Source organism: Lissotriton helveticus, chromosome 11 (assembly GCF_964261635.1).
Source record: "Lissotriton helveticus chromosome 11, aLisHel1.1, whole genome shotgun sequence".
NCBI lineage: Eukaryota > Metazoa > Chordata > Amphibia > Caudata > Salamandridae > Lissotriton > Lissotriton helveticus.
Window position 1 is genome coordinate 56,547,587 of NC_136072.1, and position 27,149 is coordinate 56,574,735.

The 27,149-nt window shown below is 43.2% G+C and overlaps 1 protein-coding gene across 2 annotated transcripts in view; it reads left to right on the forward strand.

Annotated features, from left to right (window-relative positions):
• The first annotated feature begins 407 nt into the window (after nt 1–407).
• LOC144791255 (cytochrome P450 2J5-like) overlaps nt 408–27,149 on the forward strand; it is a 192,407-nt gene continuing 165,665 nt past the window's right edge. For both annotated transcript variants that reach the window (XM_078665906.1, XM_078665907.1), the window contains exons 1-2: nt 408–681; nt 20,570–20,732. In XM_078665906.1, the coding sequence (XP_078522032.1) occupies nt 511–681; nt 20,570–20,732 (334 nt within the window). In that variant the 5' untranslated portion in view covers nt 408–510. The remainder of the gene's footprint in view (nt 682–20,569; nt 20,733–27,149) is intronic.

Genomic DNA, 27,149 nt, shown 5'->3' on the forward strand with positions numbered 1-27,149 from the left:
ACTGAATGTTATGCACTGTGGGTGATAAATCTCTATGTAAATTGTAAAAAACAGAAGTAACAAAGGTGAAGATGCAAACAGTGTACACAGTGGATTGTTTGTCTTAGAAGGTTTAAAAGAACAGAGCATGTGAGGCACAGTATGATACACTGAAACTAGAGAAAGGGACCAGCAAAGGAGGGAGGAGTGGATGGGAGAACTGGAAATAGGGGAAAGTCTTGAGAAGTTTGGTTAAACAGAGAAAGTGAGTAAAGGTACATTTAAGTGTAATTATTAGATGCACAAATTAGAATTGCAAAGGAGAGGAAAAGGGGAAAGGGAAGCAGAATGAGATAGAAAACATAGAGTGAGATCTAGGAAGGAAAAAGATAAAGAAAAGGAAACTGCAAGAGACAAAACGTGCAAAAATAAAGGACACAACGAGAAAACAAGAGAGAAAAAGGAAATTGATAAGAAAAATCTAACCTGAATTGTGGCAGCTGAAGAACGGGAAGGAAGAAGGAGCACACAATGGTACCACTCAGTGTAGGACTGTTGATTTTTGTTGTGAGTTTCATTGCTTCACAGTTTTTCAAGCTTCAGTGGTCCAGGAGACAGTATCCCCCCGGACCGACACCGCTCCCCATCATCGGAAACCTGTGGACCATGAGATTTGAGCTTCGCCATGAGTTCCTCATACAGGTACCGTATATTTGGAATTAGTAGGGTTTAATGTGTAACTGACTTAGAAAGAGTTTACCTCAAACATGCCCTAGGCCGATCAACTTGTGTGCCTATCCCAACTTAATGCTCAACCCCTACCCCTACCCTCAACATCCACATCCCTGCCCAATGAAGAAATTAGACCTTCCACTGACCAGCCCTAGTTCTCCACTATTTTGTTGTCCCCAAAAGGGACATTAGGGTGACAGGACAATCTCATCAGTCTCTTTGCTTCGAAGTAAGGGTTAGGCACATTCTTTGTATTCTGCTTCTAAAATAATTATAGCAGAATATAATCTGAGCATTCCCAAAAGTACCAAGAAGATATGGATAATTCATAATATGACATTCATAGGTCCCCTTCTTTGTGTAAAGGTAAATCCAGACCCCAAGGCTTCATAATAAGTGACACATCCCTAAAGCATCTTTTAGAAAACACAATAGAAAGTGTTGTGCACTTGTAGGGCAGGAGAAAGACAATCACATCTGCATTGGTTGGTTAAACTTGTTTCGAAACCATCTGCTAGTTGTTTGCTTGTTCTAGATTATACGTAAGTGAAGTTGTCGGTTTAAGGCATGTTCTTGGTTCTGTGCAGTTTGAGGTGGCCACCTTCAGATCTGTACTTGGTTTTCTTAGGTTTGAACTGGTCAGTCTCAAGCATCTAATTGTTTTCATTTGGGGTGAGCTGGCCTTCCTCAGACTTGTAATTGCTTCCATAGGGGTTCAGATAGTAACCCTCAGACCAGTACTTTGATTCATAGCATATTTACTGGTTAGCGTCACATGTGTATTTATTTCCTAGTGTTTGAAGTGGTCAGCCCCAAATCTATACATGGCTGTCAAGTACATGCATTTGATGTTGTCATCCTCAGATCTTTGATTGGTTCTATATGAGGTGTGGTGAGGTGATCATTCTGTAGTTATATCGGTTGAAGTAGTCATGCTAATATGTACTTGGTTCCAATAGACCTTTAAAGGTCCCATAGGTGTTTTTGTGGTCACCTTCATGTTTGTACTTGGCTCCTTTGCGTCTGCGGTGGTTAGTTTCAAATCTGTACTTGGTTCTCGAGAATATGTATATGATACTATCAGCCTCATATTTGGGCTTTATTCTACAGAATATGTGTGATGCGAAAAGTCTCAGATCTGTACATGATTCTCTGTCGTCCAAGATGGTCAGTTGCAGAAGTGTATTTAGTTCTATATGGGGTTCAGGTGTTCATCGTAATGTGTGCTGCATTCTAAAAGGATTTAGGTCTTCACTCTCTGATCTGTTGGTGGTATCAAAAGCCTTTGATCTGTAGTTGGATTAGCAAGATTTTTCATCAACAAGTTTAGCTCTGGAGAATACCATGTTCTGCAGGTTTGAAGTGACCAGGCTCAGATATGTACTTTACTCAGTGAGTAATTCAGGAGCACATAATCAGAGAGCTAGCTGCTTCTTTGACCTTATGTATACGTTTATAATATCTCCCCTTCAGAACTTCTTCTGGTTGTTTATTTTGCAGAAATAATTCTCAGGTTGCTGCATGTGAAAGTGCAGATATCATTGGACCAGGCACAGATTGGAACATATATATTTATGGGTAAGGGATAGACACATTCAAATCTCTACATGTCATTACAAATATGGGTTCACCAAGTTTAATTCTATATATGGATATCATATGCATGGATTTTAGTGGATCAGCTAAGATCTGTATATGGTAATATATTAGATGATGAAACTCAGATCTGAACATGTTTAAGTACAGGTAGAGGTGATTGGATTTAGATATGTGCATGTTTTTGTCTAGGTATGTTCGTTCAAATTTAGATCTGCAAAGGGTTACGTTTAGGGTTATGAGACTCAGGTCTGAAGGCAGTTACATACTGTTACAGGTGATGAGGTTTAGTTTGGAGCATGAGTATGTGTGGGTACAGCGTGATGAGGTTTAGATGTGCACATGGGCATCTATGGGTTAAGGATGATCAGGTTCAGACCTGTACATGATTGTGTATGAATACAAAATGATCCAGTTTAGATGTATACATGGCTATATAAGGGAACAGGTGATCAAGTTAGGTCTGTATATGTCTGGAGTGATTGGACTCAGATCTGAAGAATGATGTATAAGTATGGGTGACCAGGTTTAGATCTTACATGGTTATTTATGGGTACATGGTGATTCAATGTAGATTTGTGCACGGTTACGCTTGGGTACAAGGCTTTCATGTTTAAACTGGGCATGGTTGTGTATGGGTACAAAGTGTTCAGCTTCAGATCTGTACATGGTTACATCTACTTTTGAGTGACCAGGCTTGATCACATTTTTTTGTAAGTGGTGATCAGACTTGGATCTGCACACAATTATATATGGGTATGAGATAACCAGGCTCACACATTACCTTAATTATATGTAAGTGCACTAAGCTCATATCTCTACTTGGTAAGGTATGGTTTGAGAGTCTTTGATCTACACCTGGCTGAAAAGGGGTGACTATGCTTAAATGTGTACAGAGTGGTGAACAAACTCATATCTGTGCATGGTTGCAAATGGTTATGGGTCTACCAGGCTCAGATATATACATGGTTATGTATAGGAGGACTGGACTATATCCTGTACGCTGTTACATATGTGTTTGAGATGACCAGACTGAGACTTCAAATGGTTATGCGTGTATGGCTAGTCTCTGATCTGTACCAGGCTTTATAGGCAATTGGGAATGACCAAACTTTGATCTGTACATGGTTATGACATACAAGGGCTTAGATAGGCACAGAGTTTCTTGTGAATCCGTGACCAGACTAACCATTGCAGATGGCTTTGTATGTGTAAGGGGTGATTATGCTCGGATTTATAATGGCTTTGTATGGGATGAGAACGCTCATTTCTTAATGTTTCAAAATGCAACAAAATTTGATCACATCACTCCAAATGTTATTGTCTCCACTGGTTTCTCTTCCAAAGTAGGATATAGTTTAAGCTCCATATCTTGACCCATAAGGCCATACTCCAAGGGTCCAAGATGCAAAGATGTATTATTGCTGGAGGTTCGTAAATTCAAGTCTTCACTACCAAGAAAACCATCATTGTCTGGAGCAACAGTTACCGCAGAGAACTCTTTTCCCATAAAACTTAGAATGTCCACAGTCCTCACTCCTTTAACAAAACAGTTCAAAAGACATCTATTTTAAGAATTTCTAACCCAATTCTTGCATATTCCTAAGGACGGCTACAAAAAAAGAAACAAGAGACAGAGTATGAGCAGTGGACTCACCTTGACGAAAGTGTAACTACAGGGAGCCGTTCCTGCTCCCCCAACTCTTCGAGCCTGATTATGATGAAACTAGATTTTAAACAAAGTGTGATCACACGAATTGCATAAAATTAAACAGTCACAACCTTCGTTCCACTAACTAAGGTAGGAGGGGAAAGAGGTTTGCCATGGGGATCTATTAGTCCTGAAGAAAGCCAGGAAAGACACAAAATCCGGCTGAAACATGTTGACGCATTTTGCAGAGTGGAGGGTTAATAGTCCATAATTTACCAATATACCACCATCACCGGGTCAGTAAAACCCTAATTTCTACTTTAACCAGGGAATCCACAACTAAAAAGGGTATTTGAAGATCCCTTTACTTTCTTAGTCTGCACTGCATTTTTGCTTTGATCCCTACTTCTTTAAATATTGTCTCCCCCACCCTATTGCTCCAACTTCTGCATTGGCTTGCACGGGGATGTATTCAGCAGCCCAATGATGAAGCATGCCACACATTTTTGTGGGTAAGGGCAGTTTTCTAAACAGGGTATTGTTGCCAGTTTACCTCTAGGAAAGGAGCGACCACCGTATATACTCCTACTCCTTTTTGTGTGTGATAAGTATAGTGAGAGGAGGTCGGAGTAGGAGCTTTGCCTCTTTCTCCTTATCTGTGTGTGGTATAGGTTTTTTTCTCTCTTCTTTCTTTCTGCCTTTATCCTGTTTTCCCTCTTTTTGTTCCTTCTTTCCTTTTTCTGTGTTTTTCTCCCTCTTGTTCTGGGTCAAAGTTTGATGAGGAGACATAAGTGCTGCTAGCCAAAATGAGTACCCCACCTGCAAGCACCAGCTCAAAATAAGCACAGGGTTCTGTCCATATATTACAGTCACTCTGCCTTTATGGCAGCTGCACAATGATGTGCTGCCATGACCAAACCAACAGTCTGTTGAACCTGAAGAGTGGAGTTAAGGAACATTTTACCTGGGGTGATTTTGGGTTCCAGTCCATCCATCTACGGAAGGCCTGATTCACAAAGATAAAATTACACTTTTGTTTAAGTTTACTTTTACTATTCTTTGCTATTTACAAGCCACAAGTTAATTTACAACTGTGGGGAGTCTGCAGTCAGGGTGGAGAACTCCACACATAAAAAGACAGGACAGGCCTATCTTTTTATGTGTGGAATCATATGCCCTGACTGCAGAGTCTCGAAAGTCATAAACGTAATATTAGCTCATGGTTTGTTATTAGCAAAAAATAGTAAACATACATACAAGTGTAAGTTTACCTTTTGTGAATCAGGCCTTTAGGGTTTAGAACAATCCTGATAGGCACATTTACATTAACCGGGCAACCACACCCAAGAAACCTGTAAAGCAACAAACAGACCTAGATGCAAGTAAGAATTCAGTGCATATTTGATATAACTGCAAATCAATGCAAGATATTCTACTTTGTTTTATGGGGCATTCCTATTTGTACAATGACTTGGAATTGCACGTCGGAAAAAAAGCCTCGCTAGTGATGTGTTTTTTTATTGCACCATTGTACACAAAAAAATTGAAATGTTCAATCAATCAATCAATCAATCAATCAATCAATCATGCCATTTGTATAGCGCACTACTCACCCTGGAGGGTCTCAAGGCGCTTGGGGGGAGGGGTATGCTACTGCTCGAACAGCCAGGTCTTGAGTTGTTTCCTGAAGGCGAGATGGTCCTGGGTCAGCCGAAGGTGGATGGGGAGGGAGTTCCAAGTCTTGGCAGCCAGGTAAGAGAAGGATCTTCCTCCGGCGGTGGCTCTTCGGATGCGTGGTACGGCTGCGAGGGCGAGGCTGGTGGACCGTAGCTGGCGGGTGAGCGTGTAGAAGGTCAGGCGGTCGTTGAGGTACTTGGGGCCCAGGTCGTGGAGAGACTTGTGTGCGTGGGTGAGGAGCCGGAACGTGATCCTCTTGTCGACGGGGAGCCAGTGCAGGTTCCTCAGGTGGCTGGAGATGTGGCTGCGTCGGGGGACATCCAGGATGAGTCGGGCGGAGGCGTTCTGGATGCGCTGGAGTCTTTTCTGTAGCTTGGCTGTGGTTCCGGCGTAGAGGGCGTTTCCGTAGTCCAGTCAGCTGGTGACGAGTGCCTGGGTGACAGTCTTCCTGGTCTCGGTCGGGATCCAGCGGAAGATCTTGCGAAGCATACGCAGGGTGTTGAAGCACGATGAAGAGACGGCGTTGACTTGTCTGGTCATCGAGAGGGAGGGGTCCAGGATGAAGCCCAGGTTGCGTGCGTGGTCGGTTGGCTTGGGTGCGGTGCCCAGGGCTGGGGGCCACCAGGAGTCGTCCCAGGCGGAGGGCGAAGATCCCAGGATGAGGACTTCCGTCTTGTCCGAGTTCAGTTTCAGGCGGCTGTCCTTCATCCACTCGGCGACGTCTTTCATCCCTTCGTGTAGGCAGGTTCTGGCGGTGTCGGGGTCTCTGGTGAGGGAGAGGATCAGCTGGGTGTCGTCGGCGTAAGAGATGATGTTGAGGTTGTGCTGGCGTGCGATGGCTGCGAGAGGTTTCATGTAGATGTTGGAGAGGGTGGGGCTGAGTGAAGATCCTTCAACTGTTCTGTATCTTTTTACCTGCTGGTTAGACACCAAAGCGTCGAGTTAAAAAAAAAATACATGATTATTCTATTTATGGTCTGCAATATTTAGGCATCCGGAAGCCCATTATCGCTCTGCACACTGATAGGCCCTTTGCAACATGTTGTGAGTCTTTGATCTATCAGGAAACAGTGCTTAATTTGAGCTTGGCACCGGCACTTGATTGTCTACAGCAGCACTTGTTACAGTCTGCCACATGTTAGCTGATAGAAATTAGGTTTCTGGTTGACAGGTTACGCACCCTGTCTGAGCAGGAATCACAATCTTATTCAGGGTAAGTGCGGTACACACTAAGGCCACCAGAATCATGGGGCACTGCGTTGGCAGTCTCCCGACTGAAGAATTATGAGTCGGGAGGTTGTACTGCCACAGCCGCCAGGGAACCTCCGTTCCCTCATAGGGGTCGATTCCGATCCAGTAAAATCCCCGTCCGTACGATTCGTATCCGGAGCCGTTTCCATACGACTCGTACACACACCGTACGACTCGGCGAGTACGATCCAGACCAGGTGAGCAGGACACTATTCGTACGGTCCACGTCAGGTAAGGGCGATTCGTACGGAAAAGTGCACAATCACATACACACCGTACGGCGCGTACCCCCCATGATCGCAGGTGTACAGCGCGTACCCCTGCGATCATGGGGGGTACGTGCCGTACACCCAGCGTACATGGGGTACGCACCATACACCCACCGTACATGGGGTACGGTGTGTTCCCCATGTACGTTGGGTGTACGGCACGTACCCCCTGCGATCATGGTGGGTACGTGTCGTACCCGGGGGGGGCGTTCCGTACCTGTTTCAGCGTGAACTCTGGGTTTACGACTGTTTTCAGCTCCCATAGGAAAAGGGTCGTACGGTGCGTACCCGACACGAATCGTACTTGCTGGGTCGTAAAAACCAGCCGCGAACCGTAGTGATGTCGCGTCCAGCGGGTTCCGAGTGGGACTCGTACGGAGATTTAAGTCGTACGGAGTCCTGTACGACTCGTACGGAGTTCGGCTTCTGGTACGAATCGTACTTCGTCGTACGTATGGGACGTTTACGGGTACGATTCGTACGGGGAAAAAACGCTCCGTATGACGATTCGGAGCGCATTTTAGTGTTGCAGTGGTGTAGAGGCATCAATATGATTGGCAGGATTGCCACAGTCCCGCCAAGCATATTAGGAGTTTCCTCTCTGCCAGGGTTTTCATGGCGGTTCCTCCGGTGCGAAGGCTTGGTTCCTTAAGGTGACGTTGCATTGATAATGCATCAAACTCAAGAGTGTGATCGGTTGATTCTGTGGCATTGATGTAGAACCACTGTGCAGAAGGTGCTGCGTCTGTTGGAAGCCATGCAGGTCCAAGACAGCGTCACAGTCAGAGCAGTGTGTCACAGACTTTGCTGAAGCAGTGTTTGAAAGTCACGCAGTGGCGGTTCTTCAGAGGCACTGCAGCAAGGTCGGATGTATTGTAAGTTGAGGTCGATGCGTCACACACTCCGCGAGCGGGGACCACAGCTTTGCTGCAGGCATCAGTGATGAGTTGATTTTGCAGGGATGTGCTAGTTCCCCAATTATGCTTCAGAGTCAATGCATTGGTTTTTGTTTATTTGGTTCTTTTTTTGTCATCAATAGATGTTTATTTGGTTGCTAATACAGCCTACAAGAAATCTCCAAAACATTTGTCATTTTTCAGAAAGCCTGTTTTTTTATTTTTTTTATTAAACTTTCTTTTTTTCATTTGTTCTTTCAATCCCCATAACACGTTCATATACAGAAACAATTACTAGACACTTCCAACTCCGCCGAGGTGTTGAACCAGCCCAGCGTTAAACTCAGGAATTCAGTCCAATATGTAGTCCTATGGGCGTTGTTCAAACCTTCACCAACAACATTATTGCTTGGCATCGTTTCACCTTTTCTTAGCTCGAACCAACCTAACCCTCACCCTCCCCAACTCTCCCCATACCATCCAATAAAAACACCAACGTACATGTCCTACCTTTTAAGTACACTGCATCCTGCCAATGGGGCAACCTAGGGCCTACGTTAGGGGTGACATGTAATAAAAGGGAAGGGCGGGACTTGAAAAGTAGGTGAACTTGCAAAGTTGAAATGGCAGTTTAAAACTGCACACACGGACTCTATATTGTCAAGCCTGAGACAGGTTTGAAGAGCTCCTTATGTGGGTGTCAAAGTAGAATTGATTTAAGTTCAATTTCAATATCTTTCTTCGGGTACACAACGTATCCACAAAAACACAAACATATACAATAAAAACAAATAAATACAAGTTAGTATGCAATGTATACAACCAATCTTTTAAAAGGATCTTTGTGTTCAGTGCAATCAATTAATCCAGATTATTCGGTATTCATAGAAATATGGGCTCCCACTGCCATTCTCAAAAAAGTGACTGCTTGAACAGTTACCTCTTCATCAGAAAGTTGATATAACATATTACAAGCTTCTTTTTGATCATTAAAATTGTGTCTCTTTATAAGGGAAAATCATACCTGCTTAGAGTAAATTGGATAAAAGCCACAAAAATATAGGAAGCAAAGTGTGGTTTGCCCAGGTGTCCCGTAACAGGGGCAAGGTGTTAGTTAGATCAAGAATTCTTTTAAAACCCAAAGAGAAGCACAGTAGGTATTTGATTGTTCCCCTCATATCAGAACAGAAAACTGCCCCCAGTAACAATTTGGTCCAAACAGATATCTTTTAAGTGGGCTATCTGTTGTCACTGGAGATGAGACAAAATATCGAGTTGTAAATATCGACTTGCACAAATATCAAGTCAAAAATATTGTGACATGGAAATACCATCAGCAAGAATATTGCTGTCAAGAATATCCATTTTAAGGTAAGTAATATCGATTTTTAAAATATCGAGTTAATAAAGATCGATTATAATATAGTTGTTTATAGTATTGATTTTTAAGTACTGTTATGTATTTTGGTATATATTTTAAATATATATGATGTAATTTTTTTAATATAATTATATGTTTTAATGTATTTGGGAACTTTTTAGTAGTTATTACATTTAATCTAAGTAATCGTTGTTATTGCTTAGTACTGTAGCAGGTTGTGGGTTAATAGGGGTACAGGGTGGGAAGTAATAAAAAAAAAAATTAATGGTTTCAATTTTTTTTATTAATTATTTAATTCATAATTAATTATGTTAATATCATAATGTTTTTTTTAAATTTAAATTTCACGTGTGGGTTGTGGGGTTTATAGGGGTACAGGTTGGAAAGTAATTTATTTTAATTATTAATTAATTGTTAATTAATATTAATATTTTATTTCAGAATTAATTATGTTAATTGTACAAGTAAATGCTTTAGATTTTAGGTGTGGTTTGTGGGGGTTTATAGGGGTACAGGATAGGAACTAAATTTAAATAATAATTATTTATATATTTTTATCATAATAATTTGATTTATAATTAATTATGTTAGTTGTGCAATTTATTTTTTATTACATTTTAGGAGTGTGTTGTATACTTTGTGTGGTTATATTGTGGAAAGTAAAATAAATTCATTTAAACATGAATGATTTTTTAATTATTGATAATTAGTTTGTTGATATTTATGTTAAAAACTAAATAATTAGCTTCTGAAAGTTAGGTTTCAGGTGTTGGTTGTAAGTTGTGTAGGGGTATGGTGGGAGGTAACTAAAATAACATTTATTATAAAAAAAAATTGTTAATACATAATTTTTAAATCAAAATATATTTATATATGACAATTATTTTTCGATTTAGCTTTATTTTTTTTTATAATATTTGTAGTTATTTTGTAAGTATTTATGATTTTGTAATTATTTATGATATGTATCGCTAGAGTGGGGCCGCCAGAATCGTGGTCAAAGACAATCAATATCCCTATCCATAAAAAGGGGGACAAATCAGTTCCAAAAAACTATAGGCCTATTTCTTAATTGGACGGCACAGCTAAATGAATGGGTCGCGTGCAGCTGTAAAGATTAGAAGAATGGACTACACAGAAAAATATCCTGATACCTGTGCAGTATGGCTGTAGGAAAGGGAAAGGGACATTGAATCAGTGTCTTAACCTGAGCCTGCTCATTGCAAATATACTATAGCTAAAAACTGAAAGGTCTACATGGCCTTTATGGACCCATCGACAGCCTTTGATTGTGTTTCCCATGCCCATCTATAGCGAATCATAGCGGAGATGGGCATTGATGAGGGAATAATCTCATTCATAAGACAGCTGTATTTACAAGCCATGGCTTGTGTCAGATATGGAAACCATGGAGAGTGTACCAGGGGCCGTATTACCGATAACTGCGCCAGTGCTAATTGACGCTGGGCACCAGAGTATGTCTGTGTTTATGTGCTTTTGCGTCTGTGCACTAATACAACATGCGCACAGACGCAAACGCACATAAACACAGCGTTCAAAGTCTGCGGCAACATCAGAGCAGGATGTATATTTGAAGAGACAGGCACCTTCTCTTATTTAGGGGTCTTGTTCGATAGACTGGCCAATTAGACATAGATGGTAGACAATAGAGGTTTATTACCGGAAAAAGTTTTAACGTCATGTACTATTTTATTAAAAATTGGGCTCTCAGCCATTGGACAAAATCAAAAGGTTGGTTGGTTGGTTGATTGCTTTATTTCGATATGCATATATCATAAAAGCATTACAGAAAATAAAACAGCATGTCGAAAAAAGAGACTGTACATTTGGATATAAAAGAAATAAGAACACAATTAAGTAGAATAAATTATCTAAAACAGCATTAAATTGATACGGCCAGTCTTTTAAGTCGAATCAGCCAAGCCCATTTTAAAAATTTGGAGACAGCGCAAACAATGTTAGGGGCTGTATTGGTTAAAAGTATCCGGAGGGCCACCGTGTGCTGGCGTGTGCCCAGTTCTCTGCAAATTGGTTTAAGCCATCGTGATCTGGGGCGCCCATAGTCCGGACATTCAAATAGAAAGTGTGGCACAGTCTCTGGTTTGTCAGAGCATAGAGCATAGAGCACACTGACGTGATATGGGCACTGACTTGTTCCACCTGGAGCAAAGGTCGGCGAGGGGTAAAGTTCCTAATCGGAATTTGATATACAAGGACCGGTCCATAGCGATGGTGATTAGGTCCATGTAGGGCTCTAGCGCAACAACATCTTTAATAAGCAGAAAAGCTGCAGTGGCTTTGCAGTGCTGCTGGTTACTAGTGCGCTTCGCAGAGACCCAATCCCAATACAGTTTTTTTAGGGAGTCCTTTGGGGGGCTGAACGGGTAAGCCAACAGGATTCCAAGCCTAATTCCCTTAGAAGTTGATTGGTTTCCCTGAGCCATTTGATCTTCCGCCAACCAGTGGAGCGCATCACCTCTGCTAACCCGTCAGCGTAAGGTTTTAGATCCGGAACCCTCCACAGGCGGCCCACAGCAGGAGAGGGCACAGCTAAATGAATGGGTTGCGTGCAGCTGTAAAGATTAGAAGAATGGACTACACAGAAAAATATCCTGATACCTGTGCAGTATGGCTGTAGGAAAGGGAAAGGGACATTGAATCAGTGTCTTAACCTGAGCCTGCTCATTGCAAATATACTATAGCTAAAAACTGAAAGGTCTACATGGCCTTTATGGACCCATCGACAGCCTTTGATTGTGTTTCCCATGCCCATCTATAGCGAATCATAGCGGAGATGGGCATTGATGAGGGAATAATCTCATTCATAAGACAGCTGTATTTACAAGCCATGGCTTGTGTCAGATATGGAAACCATGGAGAGTGTACCAGGGGCCGTATTACCGATAACTGCGCCAGTGCTAATTGACGCTGGGCACCAGAGTATGTCTGTGTTTATGTGCTTTTGCGTCTGTGCACTAATACAACATGCGCACAGACGCAAACGCACATAAACACAGCGTTCAAAGTCTGCGGCAACATCAGAGCAGGATGTATATTTGAAGAGACAGGCACCTTCTCTTATTTAGGGGTCTTGTTCGATAGACTGGCCAATTAGACATAGATGGTAGACAATAGAGGTTTATTACCGGAAAAAGTTTTAGGGTCATGTACTATTTTATTAAAAACAGGGCTCTCAGCCATTGGACATAATCAAAAGGATCTATATGGCTAAATCCATTTCTGTAGCTGCAATCGGGGCAGGTGGGGTCACACACATTTAGACTCCCTCCAAACCATGGAGGACACCTCTTGAAAAAAGTTGTAGCTCTACCCAGAAGTTGCTCTGACTTCAATTGTCATCTTGAGCTGGATGTTCTTTATATATCTAATCAGGTACGTCTAGCCCCGATTCTTCTATGGTATTCAGTGTGGAGAAGGGAATCTGTTAACTTCACACAACATATTTTTGGGTTTGCCTAACCCTCAATTATGCAAGTAAAATTTATTGGATCCTCTATGTGGAAAATACCCTCTATTGTAATAAATCGATGGTGCTATTTTATCAGAAGGTACCTTTTAACTCTGATGGGTCAGTTTCCTACTTGACGTTTGGGACAAATCCCTGCCATCGATTTGTATTAGTAAGGTTTCACTGTATGCTGGCTTATCCTGTAGGCTTACCCTCAAGCCTTGCTGGCCTCTCCGTCTGATGAATTGTTTCCTCAATCAAACCTGCACATTCTTTTCTTCTGTAACTTTTATGAGATGTACCGCAAAACTTTTATTCTCCCCCTTAGGCGGAAATATTAGTTCAGGCAGTGCCGCCCAGGATTGTATTTCCTACAAATGTTGGGGCATATTATCAACAACTAACGATATTTATCGCTGAATGAGCTTAGCGATATTTTTTTTATTTCCGCGCATTGCCGGATTTTATCGCAGAGATAACGTGCTATTAGCAACGTTTATCTCTAAAGCGATAAAATATCCGGCGATAGCGGTGAAATGCGTGAATATCGCTGGGAAATCCAGCGATATTCAGGCATTAACGCCAAAAGGGTCTTAACCTGAATATCCACCTCCCATTGGATATACAGGTGAAGAAGTGGTCAGAGGAGGCCTTAGGTTTCGGCAATATTCACGCTTAGCGCAAATTTTTTTATCACTACGCCTGCGTTGATTATAGGCGATAGCGATGTTAGTGGCTGCTTTCAGTCGCTAACAGGTTGGGTACGCCCACTCTGCATGTCATTAATGATGAATATCGCTGACATGCAAAGCGGGCCCCAAACCGCTCGCTATCGCCTACAAGCTGTTGCTAACTGCTGTTAGCGACAGCTTGCAAATAGGGCGATAACATTATAATTATAATTATAATCTCATATCGCCCGGCTTGATAATATGCCCCGTTGTCCTTTCCTTGTCTCACGCTAAAATCTAGGACTCTGCACCAGTAGCCATGAATAGCAGATCCTATGCTATCTATGTCGATTGTAATTTTATAGATTTTAATATGCTTGAATGTTCTTTCTTTTCAGATACTTATATATGATATTTTGCTAAATGATGTCTTTTTTATATTTAACTGTATATGTCTTATTTAGATCATATAAAGAGTAGAAATAAGTAAAACAAAACAATAAAATACTATAAAATAAATAAAGAAGGAAAGAGGGGTTCCCACATTTCACGGGTCACATTCACTAACTGAACAGGTGTGCTGTGTTCTTTGTACTTAGATCAGATCATGCAAGATCATTGCAGTCTTCCTTCTAAAACAGAACTTTCTTCGAATCAGGTGCCAATCACAGATTATGACACCTACGCAAATTGCAAGAACCACACACCATAAGGCTTGAAACGGGGGGTGGTGGGGTGAAAACTAAGATTCAAGCACAGCAGAATGAATCATCTTGGTGTTTGTAATGAAAGATTTTTTTTGCCTTGGAAGCCTGCTTTGTCACTCAGTTCAGGGCTAAGTCTTGAGATCTCCCAGAATTCCTGCATCACCCCAAGAAGAATTGGAACCAATACTTATGGTTGTCGGAGGTAGATCAAGGCATCATCTTGGTCTGCCAGAAGTCTCACCGCTTGTCAGTTTCCAGACTCCGTTTCACAGGATGGGTGCCCGTCCTTCACATGTTACAGCCCACCTTCTGGGCCCCTCCATACTGCAAATTGGGAGGCCGTCTCAGGGGCCAGACACAACTCAATCACCCAGCAGTGTAGATGTCTGTCCGTGGGATCTTCAGGTTGTCCAAGCTCGGGGTCCTTTCATAATTTCAGGCCTTACGGGTCAGGATACATGTTTGGATACATGTTTGGACAACTTCCGAGCACACTATGACTATCAATCAATCAATCAATCAATCAGTCAATCAATCAAGTCACTTGTAAAGGGCACTACATACCCGTGAGGGTCTCAAGGTGCTAGGGGGAGAGGGGGGGTGCTGCTACTGATCGAAGAGCCAGGTCTTGAGGAGTCTTCTGAAGGCCAGTAGGTCTTGGGTCTGCCGTAAGTTGGTGGGGAGGGTGTTCCAGGTCTTGGCGGTGAGGTGGGAGAAGGATCTGCCGCCGGCGGTCATTCTTCGGATGCAGGGGATTGTGGCGAGGGGGAGGTCGGCGGAGCGGAGCTGTCGGGTGGGGGTGTAGAAGCTGAGTCGTCTGTTGAGGTATGCTCTGTTGAGGTATGCTAGTCCGGTGTTATGGAGAGCTTTGTGTGCATGGATGAAGAGCTTGAAGGTTGTCCTCTTGTTGATGGGGAGCAAGTGCATGTCTCTCAGGTGGGGTGTGATGTGGCTGCCGCGGGGGATGTCGAGGATCAGACGTGCAGAGGTGTTCTGGATGCTTTGCAGCCATCTCAGAAGCTTGGCCGACGTTCTTGTGTTCCATACCAAGGGTGAGCACAGGATATTAGGTAGGATGCTTCAGCTGAGTCGAAAGCTCCATGCGGCAAGTCTAGCCGGCCATCTTGCTCGGCCATGCCCACTCAGATCTTACCATTTGTACAACATCTCTCAGCCAATCAGTTTAAGTTCATTTTAAACATTAAAAAAATGAATAAGTAAGGTTAAACCACGTTTCCCTCTTCTGTGCCATTGCTGGGTAAAGCAGGCCTTGTCCTGACCTCAAAAGGCATTTCTGGAAGCAGGGCAATGGTCCCATCTGCACATGGGCATCCGCAGACATTTTTCCAGGGGGGGGCAAAATGTTAACGTCATCACCATCCTCCGACATTATGTGTGCTAGGTGGGGCACAAGAAACACTGGGGTGCATAACTGGGATAGATGCAAATAAATGCCAGGAATGCAGGACACGTGACTGACCCTGCCACAGGTCAACAAACACCACCTGTAGGAAAAACTCTAAACTTTCTGACAAGGTGCTTTATCTCTGTCTGCTAGGTGTGCAGACTTCCGGGTTTTCGATCCAACACCAATCAAGGCTGTCTTCAGCACGATTCGATTTTTATCAGAATACTTTAAAACAGCCTATGATTAAAGCACCAGATTAAATATACTGTATGCACAGTGTATGTTAGGGCTTATTTGTAGCACACATATTTACCAATATTGGCTTATTGGTGCTAGAATTCATGATAACTTTTATCCAAAGTTAAAGCACAACGTCAAAGTTAGTAATAAATAATGCAGCAATCACACATGCTAGTGATGCGCCAATGGGTGCTCCCTTTACTAGAATTCCCCGGGCATTGCTAAATTTTTCACACATTCAATTAATTTATACAAAATAAAATGTATAGGTCTAAATGTTAGCTATATTTTTGAAAAGAAACTTAATGTCCCTCTACGTGTAGTTAATGTCAAACTGACAACCTGCGCACGTTTAGCCAGAGGTGTGGCCAGACACCCCAATTTTTAGTATTTTTTTGGCATTTCAGTGCCCAGTTTAATCAACCAATGAATACACATGATTATTTAAGGTTATAATGAGTTATTGACATTAACATATATTCACAAAGTGGGATATGCTTCTAATCACAGAATGTACTAAATACGATAAAATGTGGAAACACAAGCCATTTGTCTCTGAGCCATGGAGTTTCTGTCATCAGCACTGCCTTTTTCCACAACAGCAGTTCAAACATGAATGGCAAAATATCCTAGTTTGCAAATGTTTTCTCTAAAATGATGGCTCTGCCATATTTGCCTCATAATGCAAGATCTGCTGCATGATCTGACCATTTAAACTAATAAATTGTTTGTAGCTCAAACATATCAAAAGTTAATATAAAATGTGACTTGTGTTGCTGCAGAGGGGATGGCCTATTGTAAAGGTTGACTGGTCACCTTTCTCACTGCTGCATTTGTATGTTACACTGGTACTAATGAGGCAAAATCTTTCCAGAGACTGTTAGCATGTGTACACACGTCAAAATAATAAAATATCTGAAAATATACTGCATTACGCTGCAGCTTTTTTTAATGCATAATTTAGTCAACACTTTGGCATAATGTTGTCATCCTTTGCTGCATAATTAATTCCAATGGCCCCACGGCAGGCAGCACATGTTAAAAGTGCTTGTGAATGAAGCAGGGAGACTGTGAAATTTGCAAACTTAGTTTAGTGTGCGTGCAAATCCTGCATTGCCAATCCCTGGTGAGTTGCAGCTACCACTGCTGAATCAAGACCAACGGAGGTACCTATGGATGAGGCAGACTGGCCTCAAGGGCAGGATCAGCCATAGCACTGGTGGTGTCCTGTGCATTAATGTTTGTTAGTGCCCCCCAATGACCACCTCTGCCATGGATTCCCTCACTACCACCCTTTAACTGTGCACCCCAAGTTTCCATAACCACTCTCTCTCAGATGCATTTAATTTGATTTACAGCGCCACTCATACCATTGTAGGGTGTCAGAGCACTTTACATCACACACATTACACAGAGACAATCAATATGTGTGTAAATCATTGTATAGAAAATGTTACTTAAGACTAAGGACTACAAGATGTAGGAGTCACATCACAACCATACTAGTAGCCTGTATAGTTTTATAGTGATTAGTCTGGAGAAACACAATACCCGGAATTTAAAATGTAATACCATGGTTGGGGGTTCTCCTTAGTAATGAGAATTGATTTATGTCCAAAAGAACACTTTTTGGGACATTAGGATAATCAAAGACTGGGGGGAGGGGGGACATAACGCTCTAATTTATACCTTGCTGTTTGTATGTAGCTCTTAGATGACAGTTCATAGGTCACTGTTCTAAGTTAGGATTTTAACTTATAAACTGCAAGTAACAAAAGGATCTCTCTGACAAAAGCAGTAGCCCACTGACCTATTTACATTATGTGCAATTTGTGATCTGCATGGCGCATGTTCTTTGCAGCTGGTACATAAACCCTCTGAGCTACCTTTCCATGAGTCAAAACTGTCACTAGACAAAATTCTGATCTCTCTCTAGGAAGAACAATAATCACCAGAGTCATCATGACATTTGGGTGTTGCCGAAAATTGCTGGGGGCCAGGAAGGAGGCAGCAAGCATTTTTAAAACCATAATATACTTGCAAACATGATGCCTCCACCTAAAGTCAGCACCCGGTGCAGTCACACTGGTTGCACCGCCCTAGAGCTGGCCCTTCTCAAGGCTCCTGTGACCTCAGTGACTGTTGTTCTAGAGTGTGCTGCTTTATAGGCCTGCCTGCAAGACTGGAGGTGATCTTCAGTATGGATAGTGGTGGACAAGCTTTGACGGTTAACCTACACTTGTCATGCTAGGGTCCACCTGCTGGTGCAAAGACACCAGGACTTCTAAGGTGTTGCGAAGCCTTCTAAGGTCTAGCATCTGATTGTGCTCTCGCAGGAGAGTGGTCTGGTGGGCTAGTTATTAAGGCTGAACCTGGTTCCCAGTTTCAAATTCAGCAGCTCTGACCATAGTGCCATATCCTCTCCCCCACTGAACACCGTACTGCCCCACTGAAAAAAACTCCCACTGTCTTCAACTACAACCCAATTGTTGCCCGCTATAAACACCTGGATGCGGCTCAATTCAAATTACGCACTAGACAAGAGCAATATGCGGCCTACAAAAAACAAAAGTAACAACATCCTGGAAAAAGCAAACACTTATAGGGAATTCAAATTTTAGCAAGCCGTGGGAAATGTAAGCAGGAACAACATGGTTACCTTAATGCTTTTACACTCACTATTCAGAAATCAGTGAGTGCTTTTGCCTGAAAAGTTAAGGACACGACTACAGGGCCCTGAATGGACCCATTTCAATTGCCATTGCTTATATCCTTACAAAACGTAAGCAGTATGGTAAAAAGACCACATCCCTGGATGCGGAGCCGCAGCACACATTTTGTTTTCCAATTCACAAATTGCAGTACCTCCAGGATTGGTGCACTAGTTCCAAGAACCAGGGAAAACAAAGACAAGAAAACAAAAATAGCGTTTCACCGGCAAACTCTGTAAAAGTGGCGCTACTGTGTTTCAGTGTGAATAAAATCAGTTTGGCCAGTTTGCTACCACTCTGTCTTACTTTATTTAGTTATTTATCTATTTTTCATAGTTTTAGCCTTTTATTCCCATTGCTGCACTTTGGAATTAAAATGTCAGAAAAATACGCATTTCCAGCAAAAGCGTCTTTCTTTTTTGGATCTATTTCACAGGGAAGCAAATAAAAGAAAGGAGAGGAAAGAGAGTGAGAACCCCGTCTTGAAGTCACGGTTTTCATGGCCGTCCGCAGGGGGGGCAAGGAGGGTCGCTCCAGGGGGGGCAAGCGCCCCTCTTTGCCCCCCCCTGCGGACGCCGAGCAGTGAACAAAAAAAACTAGGTAACCCAAAGATTCTACGGCCACACTCCATTTTGAACAGCAAGAAGCTAGCCCACCAGACCACCAGACCACTCTCCTGCATGGTTGAGCCTCATCAGTGAGATCCAGATTGCGTCATTGGGCACATCAGGCACAGGACCCATGTCTGGTCATACTGCTGTACTTAGGAGTCACACTGAGAAAATGTGAAAAACTAATGGATGGGATGCGGTGGCGAAATGAAACGTGAGGGCATCCTCCTGTAAAGTACATGGGGCCTCATTTATGAGGCCTTGCGTCAGTTTTGCGCTGCTGATGTGTCACTTTTTGTGACGCATCGGCGGCGTAAAACATGCGCCTTGTTGCGCCGTATTTAAAAAGTGACGCATCTAGGTAGATGCGTCACTTTTTAAACCCCTGCGCCACATTATACCCGCGTCAGGTATAATGTATACAGAGGGGGCGTTCCCCCGCAAAAAGCCTCGTAATAGTGACGCAGTGAAATCTATGAGATTTCACTGCATCACTTTTAGGACGCTGTTGCGTCAAAATCTTGCGCCTGCCTCACAGCAGGCATAAGACTGACGCAAGCCCTTTCACATGGGGCTTTCCCCATGTGAAAGGACGCATTGCTGGAGTTGCGTCACTTTTGTGACACACTCCAGCAATGCGTCACTTTTGCGCTTACAGATACGTCAGGAATACTGACGTATCTGTAACTCCTTGCGACATGATGCGTCATACATTAAATATGACGCATCATTGGTGTTGCAAGGAGTGCGCAGTGAAAAGTGACGATTCGCTGTTTTCACGCAGCGATGCGTCACTTTTCATAAATAAGGCCCATGGAGGGGGCCTCCAAACTCTGGACCCAGTCACTAGATCTCAGGCCAGGGGGCCCACTGTCTGTGCACAGTGCCGGAGGGGGCGCCCTGGAGCTCGGGGACAACCCTCACCACTGGGACTGGGACTGCAGGGGCTAATTTTACACTATTTTTGGAATGTTCGAACTAATCTCAGACACTAGTCAATCGCAGCATTTCACTTGATCATTTTTATCTCATTGTGCCACTATATTGGTCACTTTCATGCAAATCAACCTTGGTTCTACCCATATAGTAACAGTACAGCCCACCCTGCAAGGCAATGTGCTTCTGAAATGGAACACAAAGCAACATGAGGACAGTTTCAGACTCATTGCACTTCATCAGTAAGGCACAGCTGGAGTCCTCTGGCACAGCGGGCAAGGGATCCATTCTGGTGCACTTTTGTTCTTACACCTGCCCTCAAGTGATATGGTTTAGTAATTGTCTGCTGCATTCTCTCCCTAGCTTTCAAAAACCTATGGGAACATATTCACAGTTTGGATTGGGCAGAATCCAATGGTTGTGGTGAACGGATGCAAGTCTATCAGAAATGCACTACTAACTCATTCAGAGGAACTTTCTGGACGCCCTTCGACTCCTATCACTGACAAGCTTACAGGTGGCAAGGGTAAGTTTTCTTTTGTATATAACAATGCACTTATTCATGCAAATGCATAAGAAAGTCTAGCAAGCTAGCAAGGAAATCTAATGGGAGATGACCATTACAACGTGGTCTTTACACCGCACTACCATTACGACGCGGTCATCACAACGCAAGTCGTTACAATGACTTGCGCTGGATGGCACTATATATTAAGGAATAGTATGATTTACTATTCCAACACCTTCCCTACTGTTTCGTGGGCTGGAGTTGGAATAGTAAATCATACTATTCCTAAGTCCAGCGCCTACTGCGCAAGTCGTTGTAACGACTTGCGTTGTGATAACTGCGTTGTAATGGTAGCGCGGTGTAAACACCGCGTCGTAATGACATACATCCAAATCTAATAGGACATGAGTGCATAAAGTAAAATGAGGTTGACAACTACAATCTCTATAGTATGTGAAATGTCATTTAAAATGTGCAGTGCAGATATGTAAGTATTCAAATCTAAGTGATGTTGGTCTTTGGTAATATGATATTTTATAAGTCTGAGCACAGACAACCACATCTTGGTCATAAAACTAATGACAGCAATGTTGGTTTGTTTAAAACACTAAATCTGTCTTATGCTTTCTGGACTAAAAGGAATGTCCTGCTGCAGTGAATAAATAAACTAATAAACATAAGAACAGCATCATCACTTCCAGGTGGAGAAAAATAACAGATGTGCTAAATAAGAGAACTGAATCTTGGTGTATTCCAATTCTGGGCACATCTACAGGCCCATTGCCCTCACACAGCATGAACATCAGAAGTTCTAACTTTACATATTTTCTCAAGAAATATCGCACGTTTCGCACAGACATTACTAATGAAAAAAATAAAAATTATAATTTCAGTTCATGCAGGACACTTGAAGCGCAGGAGTTCCAGAGTTTGAGTATTTTTGACAAAACAAACATTGAGCGAAAAAGGAGCAGCACGTACCACAAAATCACTTTCTTGTGTGGAAAAGGCCGCTTTATTGAAAACAGGTGCACATTACAACAAAAAGCACCCTGGCCTTTGACTTACAATACTAAACTTCACTATGCAACCAGTCACCTACGATTGCTTACCTTCCACCCCTAAGCTTCCCACCCCCCTTTACATATTCAACTTACAACTAACTCCTACTCTTTTATTGAACTAGTGACCTTTAACTCTCTTATCACTTTTCCTACATCTATTAACATCGAACTATCTACATATCCTACATCTTAACATTTCCTTCTTGCTTCCCCCAGGTGTAAATTTATTGACATCCCCATTTTCCTGATTCTCTATTTCCCCAACAATAATATGAATCTACACCCATGACAACTTATCTCCCAACCGCCATTCAGACAAGGCATCCCTGACTTTTATGCCCCCCACCAGGACCTATTATCCCATGTACACACGTTCAGTGTTCTGTCCAAAACCTCCTTTACTTGACATACGTAGAGCTCCATCTTTTAGACAAATGAACCCCGCCCCCCTGAAGAATTCCGGCACATCATATCTCAAATCTGGATGTTCCACTTGACCAAAATTTTCGTCCCAACAAAAACCCCTCATATCGCTGTTGACCTTGCACCTTGCCTTATCTATTGCAGCAGGTCTTTCCGCCCCCTTCACTCACTTCTCGGAACGTGTTCCGTCCATATCACGTAACATCCTGCCCAGGGGTGCTTGATCGCCAACATATCCCTCTTTGTTTCTTTCAATAACACTAGCCCTTCAGAAACCACCATATCATTCTCGCCTAAGTGAAGAACTAAAACATCCGGGGCCTCATTTATGAAAAGTGACGCATCGCTGCGTGAAAACAGCGATGCGTCACTTTTCACTGCGCTCTCCCTGCGACATGATTGATGTGTCATATTTATAATATGACGCATCATGTCGCAAGGAGTTACAGATACGTCAGTATTTCTGACGTATCTGTAGGCGCAAAAGTGACGCATTGCTGGAGTGTGTCACAAAAGTGACGCGACTCCAGCAATGCATCCTTTCACATGGGGCAAGCCCCATGTGAAAGGGCTTGCATCAGTCTTACGCCTGCTGTGAGGCAGGCGCAAGATTTTGACGCAACAGCGTCCTAAAAGTGACGCAGTGAAATCTAATAGATTTCACTGCGTCACTATTATGAGGCTTTTTGCGGGTGAACGCCCACTCTGCATACATTATACCTGACGCAGGTATAATGTAGCGCAGGGGTTTACAAAGTGACGCATCTGCTTAGATGCGTCACTTTGTAAATAGTGTGCATCAGGAGGCATGGTTTACGCCGCCGATGCGTCACAAAAAGTGACGCATCGGAAGGGCAAAATTCACGCAAGGCCTCATAAATGAGGCCCCAGGACATCTATGTTGCCTCAGCATCTTGTTAAAACAATGCAGTTACTCTCGCCATTTCATCCCCGTTTCCTTGCCATGTGATCTTGAACAAACTTTCATCAAAACCAAGGGTAATTCCTTGACCTTTCTGAAGTTTGTGTCTCTCCACTCATTTTCTGAATGAATGTCTCACGATCCAAATGGTTCCAACAAAAAAGAAACCCAGTACAGTTAGGTGTGAAAATAACTCTCCACTGATGGAAAATCGCTAGTTTTTCTTGTGAAACCCTCACCCACCAGGCTTACCCCTTGGTGGCATGCTTCCTCATTGGGTTCTTCCCGATCCACTGTGGATCGGGGCGTGCTGCAATATGTGGTCCCCAGAGATTTATCAGATTAGGTTAGAACACAGAGGTGTAGCCTTGAAGCGAGTGTGACAACAGACCACCCTCTTCCCCGTATCTTATATATTATCAAACTATGAATGCTGAATAGATATTAACTGTATAGATACTTCTAATTTTTTCCGTATGCTTTGGCATGCTTCCAGTGTGATTTAACAAGAGTGGTTCCCGGGAACTAGGGGGCATATTACCAACAACTAGCGATAATTATCGCTATGCTGGCTTAGCTGCACTTTTGTTATCACCGTGCTTCGGCGATTTTTATCGCTTAGGAACCTTGCTATTATCAAGGTTTATCTCCTAAGCGATAAAAATCGGCCGAAACCTACCATTGGATAACATGGCTAAGAACTGCTCTGGGGCAGGTATTAGCTTTTGGAGATATTCGCGCTTAGCGCGAATATCTCCAAAAGTTGGTAATAGGAGATAGCGATGTTAGCAACTGTTTCTAGTCGCTAACATCTTGGCACGCCCACTTTGCATGTCATTAGTGATAAATTTCACTGACATTCAAAGCGGGGCCCAAGATGGTCGCTATCTCCTACTAGCTGTCGCTAACTGGTGTTAGCGACAGCTAGGTGATAGGGAGATAATTTTATATCCGCTTTCTTGGCTTTTAAAGCCAAAAAAGCGGAGATAAACCCCCTTGATAATATGCCCCTAGATTTCCTCAGGTCCTGAAGAAGAGCAAATTAGGGGTGCAGCTCGAAACTGTTGAACATTTAGGAGAATAGATTAATAACAATCACTCTTCCTAAAAAACTCCCTGTACATTTTTTATCATGCCGACCAGTGGTTAAAATAAACTAAGGGATACCTACTAGCCAGGTATTTTTAAACCACATACCATCATCTCCACTCTCTTACCTTACTTCTAACAACTCCTTTAATATTGTATAGGAACATCAATAAGAGCTCCCACGTAAGCAGCGGGTTGCAGCATGCCCCGATCCACAGCAGATCGGGAGGAACCCAATGATGAAGCATGCCATCAAGAGGTAACCCTGGTGGGTGAGGGTTTCACAAGAAAAACTAGAGTTTTTCCGTCACCGGAGAGTTATTTTCACACCAAACTGTACTGGGTTTCATTTTTATTGGAACTATCATATGTAAAACCGGCCAAACCCAGTGTATCCTCTTCCTCCCCCCTTTTTTGTTTGGTTCACGAATCAAATAGACAAGTCGACCCCCCACGACCAGCCACTGCACCTGAAACAACGTGTCAGGCACCAAAAATTCTCCTCCAACTCAAAAAACCCCCCCACCAATCTCATGTAGAGCTGAAAGCACTCCGAGGACCACCTACCTAGCTGCATTATCCCGTCCCATCCCTGCCCCAACCTCTCCTTGCTGCCTCCATGTCCACCCCAATCCTGAAAGAATGTGTACCATAATCTTTCGGGGCTTAACCCAAGCTAGCTAATGCTTTTCTCAGCACACACAATAGTTGCAAAGAAGGGACCCTGGCCCCGCTGCCATGTTGGAAAACCACACACTGTGCGTCCACCATCACCACCTTAATTTTCTTGCCCAAACTAACCTGACACAAAGCATGGACTGGAAATTCTTGCAACAACAATGTCTTTCTCCTGGACTTTTGATCCATCTTGGAGTGGCACAGGCTGAACACTATTCCGCTGGCCATAATGATGACCCCTTTCCCCCATTCTAACCCCAGGTTCCCTTTCCTACCCCGTTGTTCTGACACCCTGAAGGCCCCAAAAAACATCCATGACATTAGAGTTGAAAACAACAGCATCTCCTCCCTCCTATGGCATATTGTGGACGGGGCCCCCAATACTCTGCCGAAAAAGAGTCTTGCCAGTGATTTCCTCACCATGCTCCTACTACCCCTTTCTCTTTCCAAACCTTCTAACAGCCTCCTGCCTAACTCCCCTGCTGATGCTGCATACCCACACAGGAACTAGCCCATAAAAGCTCTCGCAGCCAACTTCCATGTAATTGTGCCACAAGTAAGACCCTTGTCAATTATTGCTAATTTAAACTGAACTACGTCCTCTTCCTTGTTCCAATACTCTAATCTCTGTTGCGTGCCACTGTGCAACACACTCAACGCAGGAGCCCCGGCCAAACTCCTAAACCGACTCCAATGCATCCAGAACGCCTCAGCAAGCCTGATCCTCGACATCTCCCGCCGCAGCCACATCACACCCCATCTGAAAGACCTGCAATGGCTCCCCATCAACACGAGGATAACCTTCAAGCTCCTCACCCACTCACACAAGGCACTCCACAACACTGGACCAGGGTACCTCAACAGACGACTCAGCCTCTACACCCCCACCCACTTGCTCCCCTCCGCTGACCACCATCCCCTGCATCCGAAGAATGACCGCCGGCGGCAGATCATTCTCCCACCTCGCCGCCAAGACGTGGAACACCCTCCCCATCCGCCTACGGCAGACCGAACACCTTCTAACCTTCAGGAGACTCCTCAAGACCTGGCTCTTCGAACAGTAGCAGCACCCCCCGCGTCTTGAGACCCTCAAGGGTATGTAGTGTGCTATACAAATGCTATGATTGATTGATTCATTCATTCATTAATTCTTCCCATGCCTGCAAGTAGGACCTCAAGGTGGACTCCGCCAGTGACCCTACCACCAATTAGAGCATCCTTTTTTGCCTATGTTCTACATGTTTGCTGGCATAGGTGTCTTAACCTTGTCTGCCTCTGTGGCCAGCCCATGGAACCTCTCCCACTGTGAACGAGACAGAGCATCCACTTGTCGCCTTGTAGTTGAAAAATAGAGCCACATTTGCACAATGTGTGTCAAGGTCTTGTACATGGCAAGGAGTCGTGATAATTTTAAACAAAGTATAATTTGTAAGCAAAACAGTTTCGGGGGAAACTAATCCAACATCATCACACACGGAAATGTGTGTAAAAGGTTATTGTGTGAAAGGGAAGGCAATGTAAGGAACGTTTCATAGTCTAAGATGCCAGCGTTGTTACATGGGCCTAACTAAGACACATAAAACTCACTCCTCAGACAAAGAGATGACCAATAAGCTATCTAAAAAAAGAAAATTGAAAATCCATAAAAAAACGTGGCATTAAAAGCTATGAAACAAAATACCCTAAAATTAATACTAAAAAGGCAATCATGCATTTTGAAAGTCAAAGCACAGGGAAAGCGATTTGCTTAAAAGTATAAGACATGAAAAGTTAATAATATCTTGCTGAATATGACTCTACAAAAAAATCAGCCCAAATTAAGAATTCCGACCATATGGAATAGCTAATTGTTTATGTGTTCCCAGTGGTAGACAAAATATTTCTGTTTTCAGCAACTGCAGACAATGTTCCAAAAGGCGTACCCCAAAGCAGGTTTATGGAGCAAATGTGTTCCCATCCATCCCCCACAGCAGCCACTGAGGGAGTGACCACAGCCTGTATATGGTCTGCAGAGACAAGATCCATATTACTGGGAGCTGAAGCATCCCAGGATAGCTCAGAAAATGCATTTAGCAGCAATGAAATACGCTGGGGACAACAATACAAATGGACCTTTAAGAGGTCCGCCAGTACATCGATGTCCGACGGCACAACCAACTGTGATCCGAGGCATAAATCCAGGGCACATTCATAAGTGCACATCAGACAGCTGAATACAGGTTGCACGCAGTGAAGCCAGACAGGTCAAAAGGACGCAAG